The following is a 15,323-nucleotide window of genomic DNA, read 5'->3' on the forward strand; positions in this document are numbered from 1 at the left end:
AAGGGATATGGGGAAAAAATCAGGAAAGACGTACTGATTTTAGATGAATAGCCATGATCATATTGAATGGCAGTGCTGGCTCGAAGGGCCGATGGCCTATTCCTGCACCTATTTTCTATGTTTCTATGCTTGAGTATATGGCAATAAAACTCGATCACTTGATTTTGAAGCATTCATGCATGGTGGAGGTATAATGTAGTCATAGAGTGATACAGTGTGAAAACAGGCCCTTCGGCGCAACTTGCCCACACCCGCCAACATGTCCCAGCTACGCTACCTGCTTTTGGTCCATACCTCCAAACCTGTCCTATCCATGTATCAGTCTAACTTTTTCTTAAATGTTGGGATGGTCCCTGCCTCAACTACCTCCTCTGGCAGCTTGTTCCATACACCCATCACCCTTTGTGTGGATAAAGTTATCCCTTAAAAAGTTACCCCTTAAAAATACTTCATACAAAAAACATTGAAATCATACTTCTATAGGGCACTAAAACATGATTTTAATACATCAAATTTCAAAAGGTTCCTACCCTTGGAGGGGGGACCCCCTTCTTCCACACCCTCTCCCCACTCGGTTGCTCCACTCCCTCACCGGGTACCCCCAAGGCCAGTGATCAGTGATCGCACAGCCTCCCCCCTTTCAAAAACGCTCCAATCCAATTTAAAGCATATATATTGTATTCAAGTGTAAGTTAAAAGACTCGCTGCAGTATGCACCATATTGCACAATTCCAATGGAAGGGGGACACCCTCCTGCACATCATCCATATCCGTCTATTCCTTGCACTTGCATGTGCTTATCCAAAAGCCTCTTAAACACCACTATCGTGTATCTGCCTCCACTACCACCCTTGCAATGCGTTCCAGCTCCCTCACACCCTCTGTGTAAAAAAAGTGCCCCGCACGTCTCTATTAAATTTCCCCCTATCTCAAACAGATATCACAAACAACAGAGGTCCCAGCAGAACTCCACTGGTCACAGACCTCCAGCCAGAATATCTACATTCCACCATAACCCTCTGCCTACTATGACAAAGCCAGTTCCGAATCCATATGACCAAGTCATCGTGAATTCCTTACATCTTAATCTTCTGGATCATTCTACCATAAGAGACATTATCAAAAACCTAACTAATGTCTTCTCACATAAAACATCATGTATGGATAGCAAATAATTAACGATGATGATGACGGTGATGATACTTTATTGTCACTTGTACCTAACCTGGAGCAGTGAAATTCACTGCTTTTTTGATAAATGACATGCTAGCTGTCATTGCGAAAGGTGATAAAAGGAGAAAATTCTTATAAACTAATTGTAGTGGCCATTTGTGAGAGCAAACGTGAAGCCCTATTTAAAGAGGGGTATATTCACATCGGGGTCAGTACTGAGAAGGTTCACTTTAATTACTGGGCTGACAGAGTTGTCTTGAGTGAAAAGCTTCAAAGGATTGAGATGATGCCTGTTGAAGATTAGACGAGTGAGAAGTGATCTTAATTAAACATCCAAGATTCTGACACAGCTTGACAAAGTAACTAGTGAAAGGATATTGTCCCACCCACGAGAAAGGAGCACAGGCACAGTTTCGGAATTATGACAGATTGAGGAGGAATTTCTCCATATAGAGGGTTGAAATCTTTGGAATTTTTTCATTGCAGAGAGCTACGAAAGTTGAAACCCGGAATATATTCAAACCCAAGGCAAATTCTGGGTTAATAGGTTCTTCTTCTTATCGAGTTCACTCACAAGATTAGAAGTTGTTCAGCCAGAGCTGAACACACTTCTCGGCATCTGCGCACAATGGTGTGTCTTGTGCTTTTTGTGCTTCTTGTGCGTGGTGGTGGAAAGATTGGTGGAACCAGGGCCGCGACATGAACGGTCTTTCCTTGACCCCAGTTTATAGGTTAGCCAAGGGTTTTGGCGAACGAGCAGACAGGGGACTATGGAGCTAAATTTGCGTCAGCCATGATGTAATTGAAAGGATGATCAGACTCTCCTGATCTGATTTCTTATGTTTTACATGAGACGGAGACTTTCTTTAATCAGGCAAGAAAGTTATGACCTTTGTTGTAATGCTGAGTTTCAAAAGTTTCACCAAACTTGCTCAGCCTCATCAGCAAAGAACGTTAATTTATTTTGGAGGGGGAGCAGAGGAGTATAGAGCTGTCATTGTTGGGTTGCTTTCAAAACTGTTTACAGCTTTCAGATATCTTTTGGCACCAACTATAAGAGAATTACTCTGCTAAGGCTAAAAACAAACCATTGTGGTAAATCAGGGCAGGTCATTCAATACAGTGTAAGTTTTGTGATTGTTATTGGTTGACCTTAGTTTGAGATCTTCTGTTTATACAAAACAGAAGAGTAAAAGGAACTAAACGGAAGTCCCTTTAAAGCAGAAAAAATACAAATGAAAATAAGAAAATGCCTGAGGCTTCAAACAAATATGATGTGTGTTTGACGGTACTGAGCCTCTACTCGCTGGAGTTTAGAAGGATGAGAGGGCACCTCATTGAAACTTACCAAATAGTGAAAGGCCAGGATAGAGGACATGGAGAGGGAGTGCCCACTAGCGGGTGAGTCCAGGACCAGAGGTCATAGCCTCAGAATAAAAGGTTGTACCTTTGGGAAAATGAGGTGGAAGAATATCTTTAGTCTGAGAGTAATGAATCTGTGGAATTCATTGCCATAGACAACTGTGGAGCCCAAATCAATGGATATTTTTAAGGTGGTAATTTACATATTTTTGTTTAGTATGGGAGTCAGGGGATATGGGGAGAAGGCAGGGGAATGGGGTAGAGAGGGAGAGATAGATCTGCCATGATTGAATGGCAGAAATAACGAAGTGCCAATTGGCCTAATTCTGTTCCTATCACTTATGAACATATTTTGATCCGACATAACAATAGAAATCAGAAACAGATATACCAAGGGCCAAGTGGGAAGGAAAAGCAATTTATCGAAATGGAGGAATTATTGGGAATTAAATATAACTGTTCCCCTGAAAATAAATGTCTGCACCCTTGATTCAAAAGAGAGAGTGGAAGTGATTTTCCAAAATTTCCTCGAATTTGTAGATTACACTGTACAGGAAGATTGGAAATGTAACACTGCTCTTCAAGATAAGAGAGAGAAAATAGGAAATCATAGGTCAATTAGCCTGACATCAGTCTTGGAAAATACCCAGAATTATTAAGGTTACAGATTACTTAAAACAGTCATGATGTGATTAAGCAGCGATAACACGCATTTACAAAAGAAAAATTAGATTTACCAATTTTCATGTATTTTTTGTGGTTATATCTAACAATGTAGTTAAAAAATAACTAATGAATTGAATATCTATCAATTTTCATAAAGTCTCACACTACAGTGGATGTTGGTCAGATTTTGATGTAACATGTTAGTTTGGATAAAGAAAGATAGTAAACAAATGACCAATTACCTGGGAGCTAGACCGTGTCCATAATAATTAACCTCCTTAAGAACATTCTTCAATCTGAAACGCTGATCTGATCACTTTTCTTCAGATGTTGTCTGATGAGTATTTCCGATATTCATTTTATTATTTCAGATTTTCATTATCTACAATATTTAATTTAAAATAAATAATTGGATTTTATCTTTTCAAAACTTTGTAGTAGTAAGGTGACGAATGAATGTGTAATATATCCCGGTTAGTAGATATAGATGCCAAATGATGGTGCAGAGTGGATGTAAATAATTTGTAAAAGGATAACGATGGGTTACCCGAATAGGAAAGAAAGTGACAGTCACAGAGAGTCATACAGTCTTACAGCATGGAAATAGGCCATTTGGCCCAATAGATATGGTATAATGTGGGGAAATACATTTAAAAGCAATTATTCCACAGGAAATCTCTAAGAAAGAGAAAATGCTGGAAATACTCAACAGGTCAGGCAAGACCTGTTTCTTTCCCCATTCATGTGTGCTTCCAGTATTTTTCATTTTATGCAAAGTTATTCAATCAGGGAGAAAGTATGCAGCAGGTTGTCCATCTCTTCAAGTGTGATTGTCGCATGGTAGACAATGACTTTGGTAAATTATTTGAGGTTTTTTTTTTAAATCTCTGAGATAACTTTCCTAATTTAGTAGAAGGCTGTAAGGCTGCGTTGGTAAAAAGTTGTAGGTGTTGTTAATCCTGGCTAAATTGGAGCAGCCATGGCATTAAAATCAGGGCTGCCAACATTGGGTGAGAGTTGAAAGTGAGAAATTGCGAGGGAGCATAGCGACCGAGGGGGGGGAGGGTGTGGAAGGGGGGTGTCCCCCCTCCCATGGTAGGGAGCTTTCGCATTTTTCAGCTGGAAATTGTGCAATCTGGTGCATACTGTAGCGAGTCTTTTAACTTACACTTAAATGCAACATTTATGCTTTAAATTACTTTAGTTACTTTAAGACCATTTCAGAAATTAGTGGCAGTCAACTAACAATCAACTAACAAATTAAAGCAAACTAAAAAAAAATAACATGTTCCCTTTCCTGACTACCTCATAAGTACTTTAACGCTGTTAACCGAGCAAAGGGATATTAATCTCAAGAATCAAAATGGGGAAATTATAGTACTGTGAGGCCCGACCAATGTTACGTTTGCGGAGAGGCGGGACACTGGAGCAGAGCTTGCCCTATGAGGGAACATAGAGGAGGAAGGGATCAATGAAAATGGCCACATGGTGCAAGAAGTCAGTGGATCCCTAGAGGTTGTATGGACACTTGGGGCCCCAAAGATAGAGGAAGAGAACACTGGCCAGAGGATCAGGGGTCAAGGAACCAAGCATCATTCTGGCAGTCAAATCCATTTTGGTAGCCCTGATCTGCCAGCTAGTCCAGAGTGGGGACAAAGTAAGATGACCCTTGCCTCAAAGTGTAAATGTATCCTCATGACATTAAGACGGCCCAAGGAAAATAATGATAAATATGAACTAAGTCAGAACACAAAATGTTGCAAAGAAGCTGATTGGGATTGAGAAACTTCACCAAAAGAGAGAAATATGAAAATAGAGACAAAGTAGCTGGTGTCAAAAAGGAAAAGAACTGAAGGGAACTCAGATTGGTACTAGGGAAAGAAAAAATGAATTTAATGCACAGGAGATACAGGAGTAGGGATAGGAGCCATTGTACACCTGATTAATAACGTATTGCAAAGTTGTTGTGCCTCCAGGACAGTGTCACCTACAACATACCACTATCTGGGGAGTGAGATAACAGAGTATGTGGACCCTTAAGAACGGGCAGAAGACACAGATCAGGTAGGATGTGTAGCCATTATCTCCATCCAGATAGCTCCCCAGAGACAAAGACCAACAACGAAGAAGAAGTGAAACTGTCCTGTCCCTTTAATATACCATGTAGGAGAGGCCAATAAACAAAGGAGGCTGCTCCTCGGTATTCCTACTCCTTTGGAACTAACATCGAGAAAGACGAAGATACCTACCCTAGTGCCCAACTTAAACATAACATTTGACACCAGTGAAGGGAAAAGAAAAGAACAACATCCAACACTTGCTAAAGAGATACAAACAGCCTCAGAAGACTATTAAGGCAAGCACCAATTAGAACAAATTAAATTTGGAAATGAATACTCCTCTGTGGTTCGGGGACACCTACTTTGCGCCTAAATTCTAGTCATTAGAAATAAATTGTCAAAATTCTGAATTTGATCTCTAAATTGTATAGTGATGGAAGGACTTTAAAGCTTGGGATTTGGAACTGACGTGTGAGATCTGGCTTAGGAGTATTTAAAATCTGATTATTAACTTGATATTTTTATTGTCTCACCCCCAGACAGGTTGCCAAAGATGGGAAGGATTATTCAAAGAACATCAGGGAAGGACAGAACTTGGAAAGGTCTTGTAAAATGTAGAAATATCCAGGGAACATGAGAGGTGGCATTGAAATAGTAAGAAAGAGGAAATGTGAATAGCAGAACTCCCTTTCGAGAAACCAAAGTTAACTGCCTAGAAAGAGATACTGGAGGAGGTCTTATTGAATTAGAAGGAGTACTAGGGGAATGGGTACGTGTCAGAGTCGATGTATTTGACCGGTGAATATAAATTTGTCTATCCCTTGATAGTAAAGCGGCTCCTATTATCAAGGTGTAAAGAAATTGTTCCTAGATTCGGCATTCTTAATTGGCTTTATAATAATCTACAATATATGGAGATTAATTGAATTCCCAGCTGATTAATTGAACAGCTGGGAATTCCACAGCAATTGAATGGAATTGTGTTATCGACCACAAGTTGTGGAATGGAAAGGGTGAAACGGACCCTAACAAAACCCTCAAACTATTAAATTGAAGGCTGAGACGGAATGTTGTTGAATTGAACCATTCCCCATGGTTTGCCTTGAATAAGAGTAACGCCTATAGGGAAATCTGGACTGAACGCAGCTGAAATTATATGAGAAACTATCATCAGATATACATTGAAGAACATTGTGTGAATACGGAGAGAACTGGCTATATATTAGCGTTGATCCTAGTATGGGAAAGATTATATTACAGAATAGATATAGAAAGAGGACTTTTGACTGACAGAATAGTGATGGTACAGAGGATGAATGTATGGGAAAGCATCAGTGCATGAATGGTAATTTACTTCATCCCAAGTTCTCTTAGGAATTATAGGTTCAACTAAGGATCGAGTATTGAAGGATTAACAACACAGATGGAGGGGATTCGCGCCCACAAAAACTCAGGCGGTGAAGACTCATCAGACAGAAATTGTGAAGCTATGCCCACTCACACTCGGGAAGCTTGAGGATATTCTGGGAAGAGACATCATCATCTCATTGTTGTTGATATGATTGATAATGTAATAGTCACCCATGTATATCTGATTATCATAAATTATGTTTTATCATATATGATAAAAGGGAGGAATGTTAATCCTGGCTAAATTGGAGCAGCCATGGCATTAAAATTGAGTAAGGGCTTATGTGGCTAGGCCATTTTGGTCAAGTTAAATGTGCTTCTGCAGAACTGAGACAAGCTGCTGAATGGTGCCAGCATGTCTGTAGCCCAGATAAGTACTGGAGAGAAGGAATGGGACATCTGCAGAAGTCTTACAATGAAGTGTGAAATGCATAGAGCTAATTGGATCAATGCAACCCAGGTATACATATTGTAAATAATGTTGCGAAGCCGTACTTTGTTACTTGTTGATTGTTGATTGGTTGAAATGTTAAGCCTTGTCTGGGTTGTCTGAATCTCGAGGCACATGTTGCATTATTCATCTATGTTAGCTTCCTTCTTGAAGCCTTACCAGATACCATGCAACAGCTTCTTCCCACGAGCCATCAGACTCTTGAATGCCATGTAATGGGCTGCCACCATTATCTATTTTATCTTTTTATCCATTTTATCTTATCCATTTTATCCTTCTGTTTATTTTTGTGTTGCACGGGGAGCCAAATGCAACGCAATTTCATTTAGAATTGCATATACCGATGTATTTCTAAATGACAATAAGGTTTTGATTGAATTGAATTGATTGAATGTATTAGTTACTGTGTTATTAGGTTGCGGAACTGTCCATCATGTAATGTTGTAATCGATATGTGTTATTGGACTGTACAGAGACCACCCCCATGTGGTTCAGCCCCTCAAGGGGACCTATAAATGGCAGCCCCCACAAGGTCCTTTGTCGATCTTCTGGAAGAATGCTTGGGACTGCGTGACCTTTTGTAGTGTCTCTGCTTGCATGAGGCTAGAAGGGCCTGGCCAAGCAGATACTGGGATCTAACCTGCGGTATTAGGTATCGTATAGGGAAATTTGTGTTGTGTTATCCAAAATAAAGTTTAGTTGCTCAAGTGCTTGATTCAGTATTTTATTGACTGAAACTAGACTGGGGGGGGGGGGGGGGAGCTTAGAACGCGCTATTTACAGTGTCTTCCTCCACTGACAGATGGCTCATAGAACATAAAATAGGACAGCACAAGACCGGGCCCTTCAGTCCATAATGTTTATGCTGAACTTGATGCCTAGCTGAACTGATCTTATCTGCTTGTACATGATCAATATCCCTGTATTTCCATGTGCTTATCCAAATGCCTCTTAAACACCCCTATTGTATCTGCCTCCACCACCACTCCTTGTAATACGTTCCAGGCCCTCACCACCATCTGTGTAAAAAACTTGCTCTGCACATCTCCTTTAAACTTTTGCCCTCTCACTTTATACCTTTACCCTCTAGTGTTGGACATTTCCACCCTGGGAAAAAAGGTCCGGACTGCCTACCTATCTATGCCTATCACAATGTTATGTACTTCTATGAAGCCTCCCCTTAACCTCTGACATTGCAGAGAAACAATCCTAATTCCAATTCTATCCCTAAAGCTAATACCCTCTAATCCAGGCAGAATTCTGGTTCCTGGGAGATAACAGGTGATCCACATTTTCCAGGGTCTCATTGGCGATCTTGATGGAACAATGAGCAATGGTGTGATGTTCGTGATTGTTGGATGATCTTTCTCTTCTGAACATTTACCGACATATTTTCTTATATATCTCAAAATATTGTTCAAGTACATGTATTGCTGTCTCGACAAAAATCTCAGCTTCACTGGCTGGTTAAATGAATGAGTATCAGCATCCTCTCCCTATTGAGATGCTGATCACACTCAACCATATATGCCGAGCAGGCTGTACTATCCACACACCCAACACCGGTTCTCTAAAACATATCGTCCATTTTGAGCTCCATTGTGACAAGAGGTTTCCAGGAGGACAGAAAAACAAACACTTCAAGTGTATTGGAATATAAGAGTAAAGACTTTTTGCAACAATAAAAACTACATTGTCAAACTCACATGTTAATGTGGTAACATAAGAGATTGTGTAGCAATATTTTCACTGTTATGATCCTTGAGATGAATATTATCTTCTGAGACGATGGTGGCGGGGGTGGAGAGCGGGTTGAATAGGATTTGGGTATTCACTTTGCAGTTTGCAAAATAACATCTCACTGAAATCTTTAAGGTACTGTGACCATTTGACAAGGTACATGGAGGGAAGCTATTTCCCCTGGTGAGAGGGTTTGGACACACGGGAGTGGACGGCTGGCTTAAGATTAGTTGCTCGATAATTTAGGACCTAAATGAGGAGAAATCTCTTTAATCCGAGGTTGTGAATCGGTGGAATTCTTAACCCCAAAAATACATGGACATTCACCGAGTGTATTTAAAGTTGAGAGCAGAAGATTTTTGGAATCTCGGTGTTTAAAGAGTAGAAAGATTAACAACATCAATAATGATGATAATCATCTATATCTACCTATAAGGTACCTTTAACGTAGGAAAATGTCCCGAGGCATATCGCAAGAATATTATCAAATATAGTTCAAAATTGCACCACATTATAGGACCCACCAATCCAGAAAAATGGCCAAATAAGAGGTTTTATGGTGTGCCATGGAAAAGGAAAGAAAGGGAAGGAAAATAGAGAGTCAGTGGGATTTAGATGCCAGAAATAGAAGAACACAAATACCTTTAAAGGTTTTCATCATAACAGATGGAAGTTGTTGATTTAAAACATTAGCTTTACTTCTTTATCCACAGAAGCTTCCTGAGTATCTCCAGCAGTTTCAGTTTTATTTCAAATCTTCAGCATTTGCATTTATTTTTGCTTCTATCAAGATTGTGGAGAAAATTTGTGAAATGAATTGTGAAAAAAGATGTGGGGAAAATTTCAACGATAATGCCAGACAAACCCATTGAGTGGTTCGAAAACATAGAAAAAAATGCTAATAATCAAAATTTCCCTCACCGTGAGCCAGTAAAAGTCAGTAAGTGTAGGAGTAATGGGTGATCAGACCTAATGTGAATGATGATATTGTCAGCAGAGGTATCCCAGATGGGGTGTAGGTGATCAGCCATGATCACAGTGAATGGCGGTGCTGGCTCGAAGGGCCGAATTACCTTCTCCTGCACCAATTGTCTATTGTCTATTGTTTTGACAGAAGATGATCTAAGCCAGAGGCATAGGTGGAGTCTGTCAATGTTACAGAGGTGGAATTAGGGACTCTGGATCAAGTCGCAGAATGGATTGAGGTAATGAATCAGTTGTGATCTTGGTAAATAGCAGAGCAGATTTGACAGGTTATGGGCCTGTAACTGTTTTATAGACATCTTCTGTTTAGAGGGATACATGACTTTCAGATACACAAATATTGTTCATTCTGATCTTTATGACCATTGCTCTACCTTTACCATGTCACCGCCACTATAATAGATGCAATTCAAGTTTTAATGGTGCAAGTTTTATATTTTCAGTTATGATTTTTAATTCAGAGTAATGTAACAAATGCATTGTAGTATCATACATGGTGGGAGCCAGTGCTTCTCTTCATTGGGTGATACAATAGCTTGCAAAATGAAACAACCCTCCAAGGTTTGACTTGAAAAGTAGTATTTAGCACATATTACACACGAGAGATTAGATAAAGCTGGACAAAAGCAGCCCTGTATTCATAAGGACTCACTAGAAGCCACAGTTCGGTTATATATTAAAAGTTAAACTCGTAAATATGTGTCGTTTTGCACATTTTAGGAAATCAAATCGTTAGGGCATCTGCTGTAATTCCTGAGGCTAACGAGTTATGCGGTCACTTTTGCATTTTTGTGAACTCTTAAAAACACATCGCATTCATTATGGTCTAGGTTGGTTCGATTGCTTCTTGAAAATCTACATGTGTGGCTGCGGAATTAAAGTGTCAGACGTTGTTACATTCTCAGACTAGCCGTGTTTAAATCTGCGTGCAATGTATGCAATTATCAAAATGGAAATTAGGCGCTTTTTTTTTGGTCTCCAGAAGTCTACTTATAATTTAAAGCAATTTGATTTGAAACTTTGTGGAAAAGGATGGAACAAAAGGCTGGCTCGTTGAAAGGAAGGGCATGGTGCGAAGCATTGAACGTCTTATCTCCCGGCTGCAGCTCTGTAATTCATTGCAATGATAAAGCACCACAGTTGAAAACATTACAACACTGACACAATCCAAAAACGGATTAGATTCTGACATAAGCTTATTCAAAAACTAATCAATCAACTCCTTGCTGGAACATCAGAGGCCAGTGCTTAAATAGAGTGCTTAATCTTCGCAAGTTGTATTAGTGAATTACCACCGAGTGTGTTTTTGAACAAAATAAAACACGATTGTCGCTTGCATTCGAGTAGTCTCTGGAGGCTGGATTTAAGCAGTAGGATGAAGTTCGCGAATATCTTCAGACAATTATTCTCTTTAGACACCACTCGAAATCCCCATGATTAAAGCTAAACATTGACTCGCGTGAGAGAACGCTGAATCGTGACCCTACTTTCAACAAATCCCCGCAACCAATTGGTACACATTAAAACGCATTAAAAAAACCCGCACATTTTTCATCGTTCTTATTCATCAGTATTATACATTCAGCGAAATCATTGTGGTGACCCTTCTATGATGATAAGTCCTTGACATTAACTGTGCAACATACACCCAAGCAAAGTGGAAGACGCCGTTTAATAGGAAGCTCGAGACCCTAACTGCAACAGTTACGGTGAAGTATTTAACAAGGGGCGAAATTTACATCAACTCAGCGTACGAAGTAATCACCAGCCTGCGCCAAGGTTCGGTCACTCTGCGGCAGCCGACGTCCATTCCACACTAATAAAAAAAGTTCGTAAAGAAAAACAATGCACAATTGCCACTCACCCTATGCAAAAGACATTGCAGCAGAATAAGGAGGAGCGGATGAACCGAGTACCTCATCCTGGTTTGTTCTCTACGAAGTGACACCTCTCACATATATCCAGTGTTGGGGATGGGTTGGGACAGGAGAAGAGAACCCAGCCCTGCACACAATAGATCGAAGAACGTGAAAGAGCAGGGAAGAAGTTCAAACAACACGAATAATGGAACATGGCATTTCTTGGCTGAAACGACTTGAAATGAATCCTTCATTAATAGCAACGGGGGATTACTTAAACGGGGTTTAACTCGCGGTCAATCTTACCGTCACTGTTCCAATTTGACAATTGCTCTGCCTTTTTAAGTGCGGTTGAAGATTTGAAACTCCCCACTGACTTTAAATCTGCCTTTCCTCCCCACACTCCTCGCAATCCAACATGTTAGCTAGTTGCATCCCGTCACCCTGCACAGTCGGTCCTTTAGTTAATAATGCACTTGGCGGCCAGAGAGTTGGTTGGTGATTAATGTTTCTTCCCCCACTCCTCGGACTCAGGCAACGTTGGCTGAGATTGTCCATGAGACTGAGTCCGTGCAACCCGGAGATGTTGCCGATTGCCACTTGCGCTTTAGTGCCTTTCACACGCGCCACGTGGTCGCCTTACATTTATCAGAAACCAACAAAAAATATGAAACCTTCACTTACTTCAGCTCCCTTCACCAGTCTTCAAGCCCCGCTTTGCCCCGGCTCGAATCGAATGATTTATGACCCCTGCAGTTTAACCTGACCTAGCCAGCATTTTGCTAGCCCGCCCATAAAATATAAATGAAATATGTGCATAAAATGAGGGGGGGAAATCAACCTTAAATCAGCGATGGGCGGTGATCGGCGGACGAAGTCTTCCAGCAAATCTTCCTGTTGGGAAGTGCTGAAAGTACTGGTGCAGCCCGCTAGAAGGGACGTCTCAAAAGATGAGCAGGGTGCTGCAAATACAAAGAGGGAGAGGGAGCGCAGAGGAGAGATCGTTGTTTATAACAAATCTGCCCATTGAGCAGACTGGTGTCTGGTATTCCTCACTCCGCGAAAGAGCAAAAGGAAACTCCGCAAATATTTCCGTAGAATCTCCTAATCTGATGGAGACTTTCTATTTCACGCCGTTTCAAGGAGAGAAGGAAGAACACTCGCCACGGTTTGGGGATCCACACCGTTTCCTCGCGATTTCTGCGTCCCCGCCAATTGTGGGATCAGGTGGTGTTTGGGTGTTTTTTATTTATCGAAAGGGAGATCTTGTCTACCTTTCCGTCCCTGTCTGCGCAACATTCTTTGAATAGTTACAAGGGTGAGCGAACGCGGATGGTTTTAAGTTTACAAGACGTATACTTATGGCATTTAGGTTTAATGTTTCCAATTTGTAAAGTGGACCTCAAATTACCCTTTATCCTAGTAAATATCCACCGGATTTGGAAAACGTAAAAGCCATCTAGGGATGAGTTATTTATCTGTCGAATTGACATTCAGCTCCGAAAGAAATGCTTATATAAATGTGCATTCCCTAAATCTCTTGCAACTTAACAGAAGCCGGTACTTCTCAACATAAACTTTGTGCCCTAACGTGGTTGCATTTCACATAGATGATGTGAAACAGCGCAGAATGTCAGTTTAACAAAACCGATAGCCTTCACCAAAGACTTGGATTTTACAAATGTCCTTAAGACAGACACCCATTCCACCAAAACAAAAACTTATATTTTACAGAGAATGTTTGCTGGATTTGGAATCATCAATTCAAATGGACAGAGAACCTCCCTCATAACAAAGGCACTCCATCAGCGCATTCTAGTGGTCAGATAAAGATATGCATTTCACTTATTTTGACATGCTCAGGCCGGTCTGAGAAATTTATTATGGATTTTTTGTTGTTGATTCTGCAATGTTCTTTTTATTTATGTTGTTATGCTCTAATGAATAGACCCTATTCAGCGGGGAACTGCAGAGTATCTGAGTGAATTCCAGTAAATCCCTCATAAAGAAGACGAGACACATTGTAGCCATAACTCAGTGGTTGCCAGCGGCTTCATGTGGAGTTGAATGAATGAAATGTTCAAGGTTTCACATTAACATTAAAATCAACATATGATTAATTATACAAATAATCTGTTTATATTCAATTTTATTACTGTGTCGAAGATCATTATACCGTGTGGAGTGCCTTAATAATTCTTAGTGGATCACTTGAACTGTAAGTCTGATTCCTGTTTTTGTGATTCAGTGGGCAATATCTTGAAACCTCTTTCAGAAATATTAAGAAGCCGATTCGTGGCCATTATAAAATGAAACGATTTTAATTCCAACAAGAAGTAAATTAGGTTAATTTCTGTGAATCAACATTTATAAATAAAAAAACAAACAACAGCAAATGTCGGAAATCTCAGAAAATGCTTGAATTACTGAGATGATTACCATCAACCTGAAGCACTAATGGGCCTGTCCCACTTAGGTGATTTTTTAGGCGACTACAGGAGACTATGCAGTTGCCACATGGATGTGAGGAGTTCCCGCATTCTGGGAACTAGTCGCAGCCTCATTATGGTCTCCGGGAATTTTTCAACATGTTGAAAAATTAGCGGCGACTAGAATGAAGCCGCCATGGAGAGTAGCGAGAATTCTCGTGCCATTGGTGGGTTGGCAGGAGGTCCTAGTGGGTTGCCAGGAGGTCAAAGGTTCTCTTAGGTTCTCGTGGATTGTAGCCGGCGCTAACTGGTGAATTTCATTGGTTCATTCCGAAATAAAACGTAAGCAGTAGTTTTCAGAACCAAGGATAACCGACCGGTAATGTTAATGTCTGTTGAGCTTCACAGCCGTGTATCTCTGGCTTCTTAAAAGTTGTCTACACTCCTTCTCCACCCTTCTCCCCCCTCTCTCCCCCTTCTCTCCCCATCTCCCCCCTCTTTTAAAGGACTTACCATACACTGTGCTTTTTAGCTTCTATATTACAGCGCCAGCCTTCCTGTGCATCACGGTGTGTGTCTGTATCACATTGGCTTTGCACTGTGTGAATTTCACTCAGACAGCGCTCTAGTCCCCCACCTGCATAAGGAAGAGCTGTGTTTGTGTGTGTTCCACTCTGACAGTCGCCGTTCCAGTTGCCAGTTTTTCAGGCAACTGCCGGCAACTTGACAGTCACTGGCAGTCGCCTGAAAATTCACCTAAGTGGGACAGGCCCATAACTCTATTTCAGGCTCCAAAGATGCTGATTGTTCTACATAAATGTCAAGCGTTTAATTGCCTTTACAAGTTATCAATGACCGGCAGCAAACAAAGAGGCAGGATGAGAAGTGTATTAGCTCACTGCATTAGTGCTGTACCATGAACACAGTGGTGAATCTAGCAGCGGAGTTAGATCAAATTTGCCCGATACTGACTGTAATGGCAGATTATTATCAATCAATCAATCAATCAATCAAAACTTTATTGTCATTCAGAAATACATCAATATATGCAATTCTAAACAAAATTTCGTTGCATCTGGCTCCCCGTGCAACACAAAAATAACAGAAGGATAAAATGGATAAAAAGATAAAATGGATAAAAAGATAAAAATAGATAATGGTGGCAGCCCATTACATGGCATTCAAGAGT

The 15,323-nt window shown here is 40.6% G+C and overlaps 1 protein-coding gene across 3 annotated transcripts in view; it reads right to left on the reverse strand.

Moving 5' to 3' along the window:
• The window catches only part of nxph2 (neurexophilin 2), a 131,646-nt gene extending 118,728 nt beyond the window's left edge, over positions 1-12,918 (reverse strand). Inside the window, exons 1-2 of one of the 3 annotated variants that reach the window (XM_033024693.1) lie at positions 12,547-12,918; positions 11,711-11,850 (exon numbers count right to left, since the gene is read on the reverse strand). In XM_033024693.1, the coding sequence (XP_032880584.1) occupies positions 11,711-11,767 (57 nt within the window). In that variant the 5' untranslated portion in view covers positions 11,768-11,850; positions 12,547-12,918. Of the gene's footprint in view, positions 1-11,710; positions 11,851-12,011; positions 12,282-12,389 lie in introns of those variants that run through there. The other 2 variants (XM_033024692.1, XM_033024694.1) reach the window with 2 other exon arrangements.
• Between the last annotated feature and the right edge of the window lie 2,405 nt (positions 12,919-15,323).

This window comes from Amblyraja radiata, chromosome 7 (assembly GCF_010909765.2).
Source record: "Amblyraja radiata isolate CabotCenter1 chromosome 7, sAmbRad1.1.pri, whole genome shotgun sequence".
Classification (NCBI taxonomy): Eukaryota; Metazoa; Chordata; class Chondrichthyes; order Rajiformes; family Rajidae; genus Amblyraja; species Amblyraja radiata.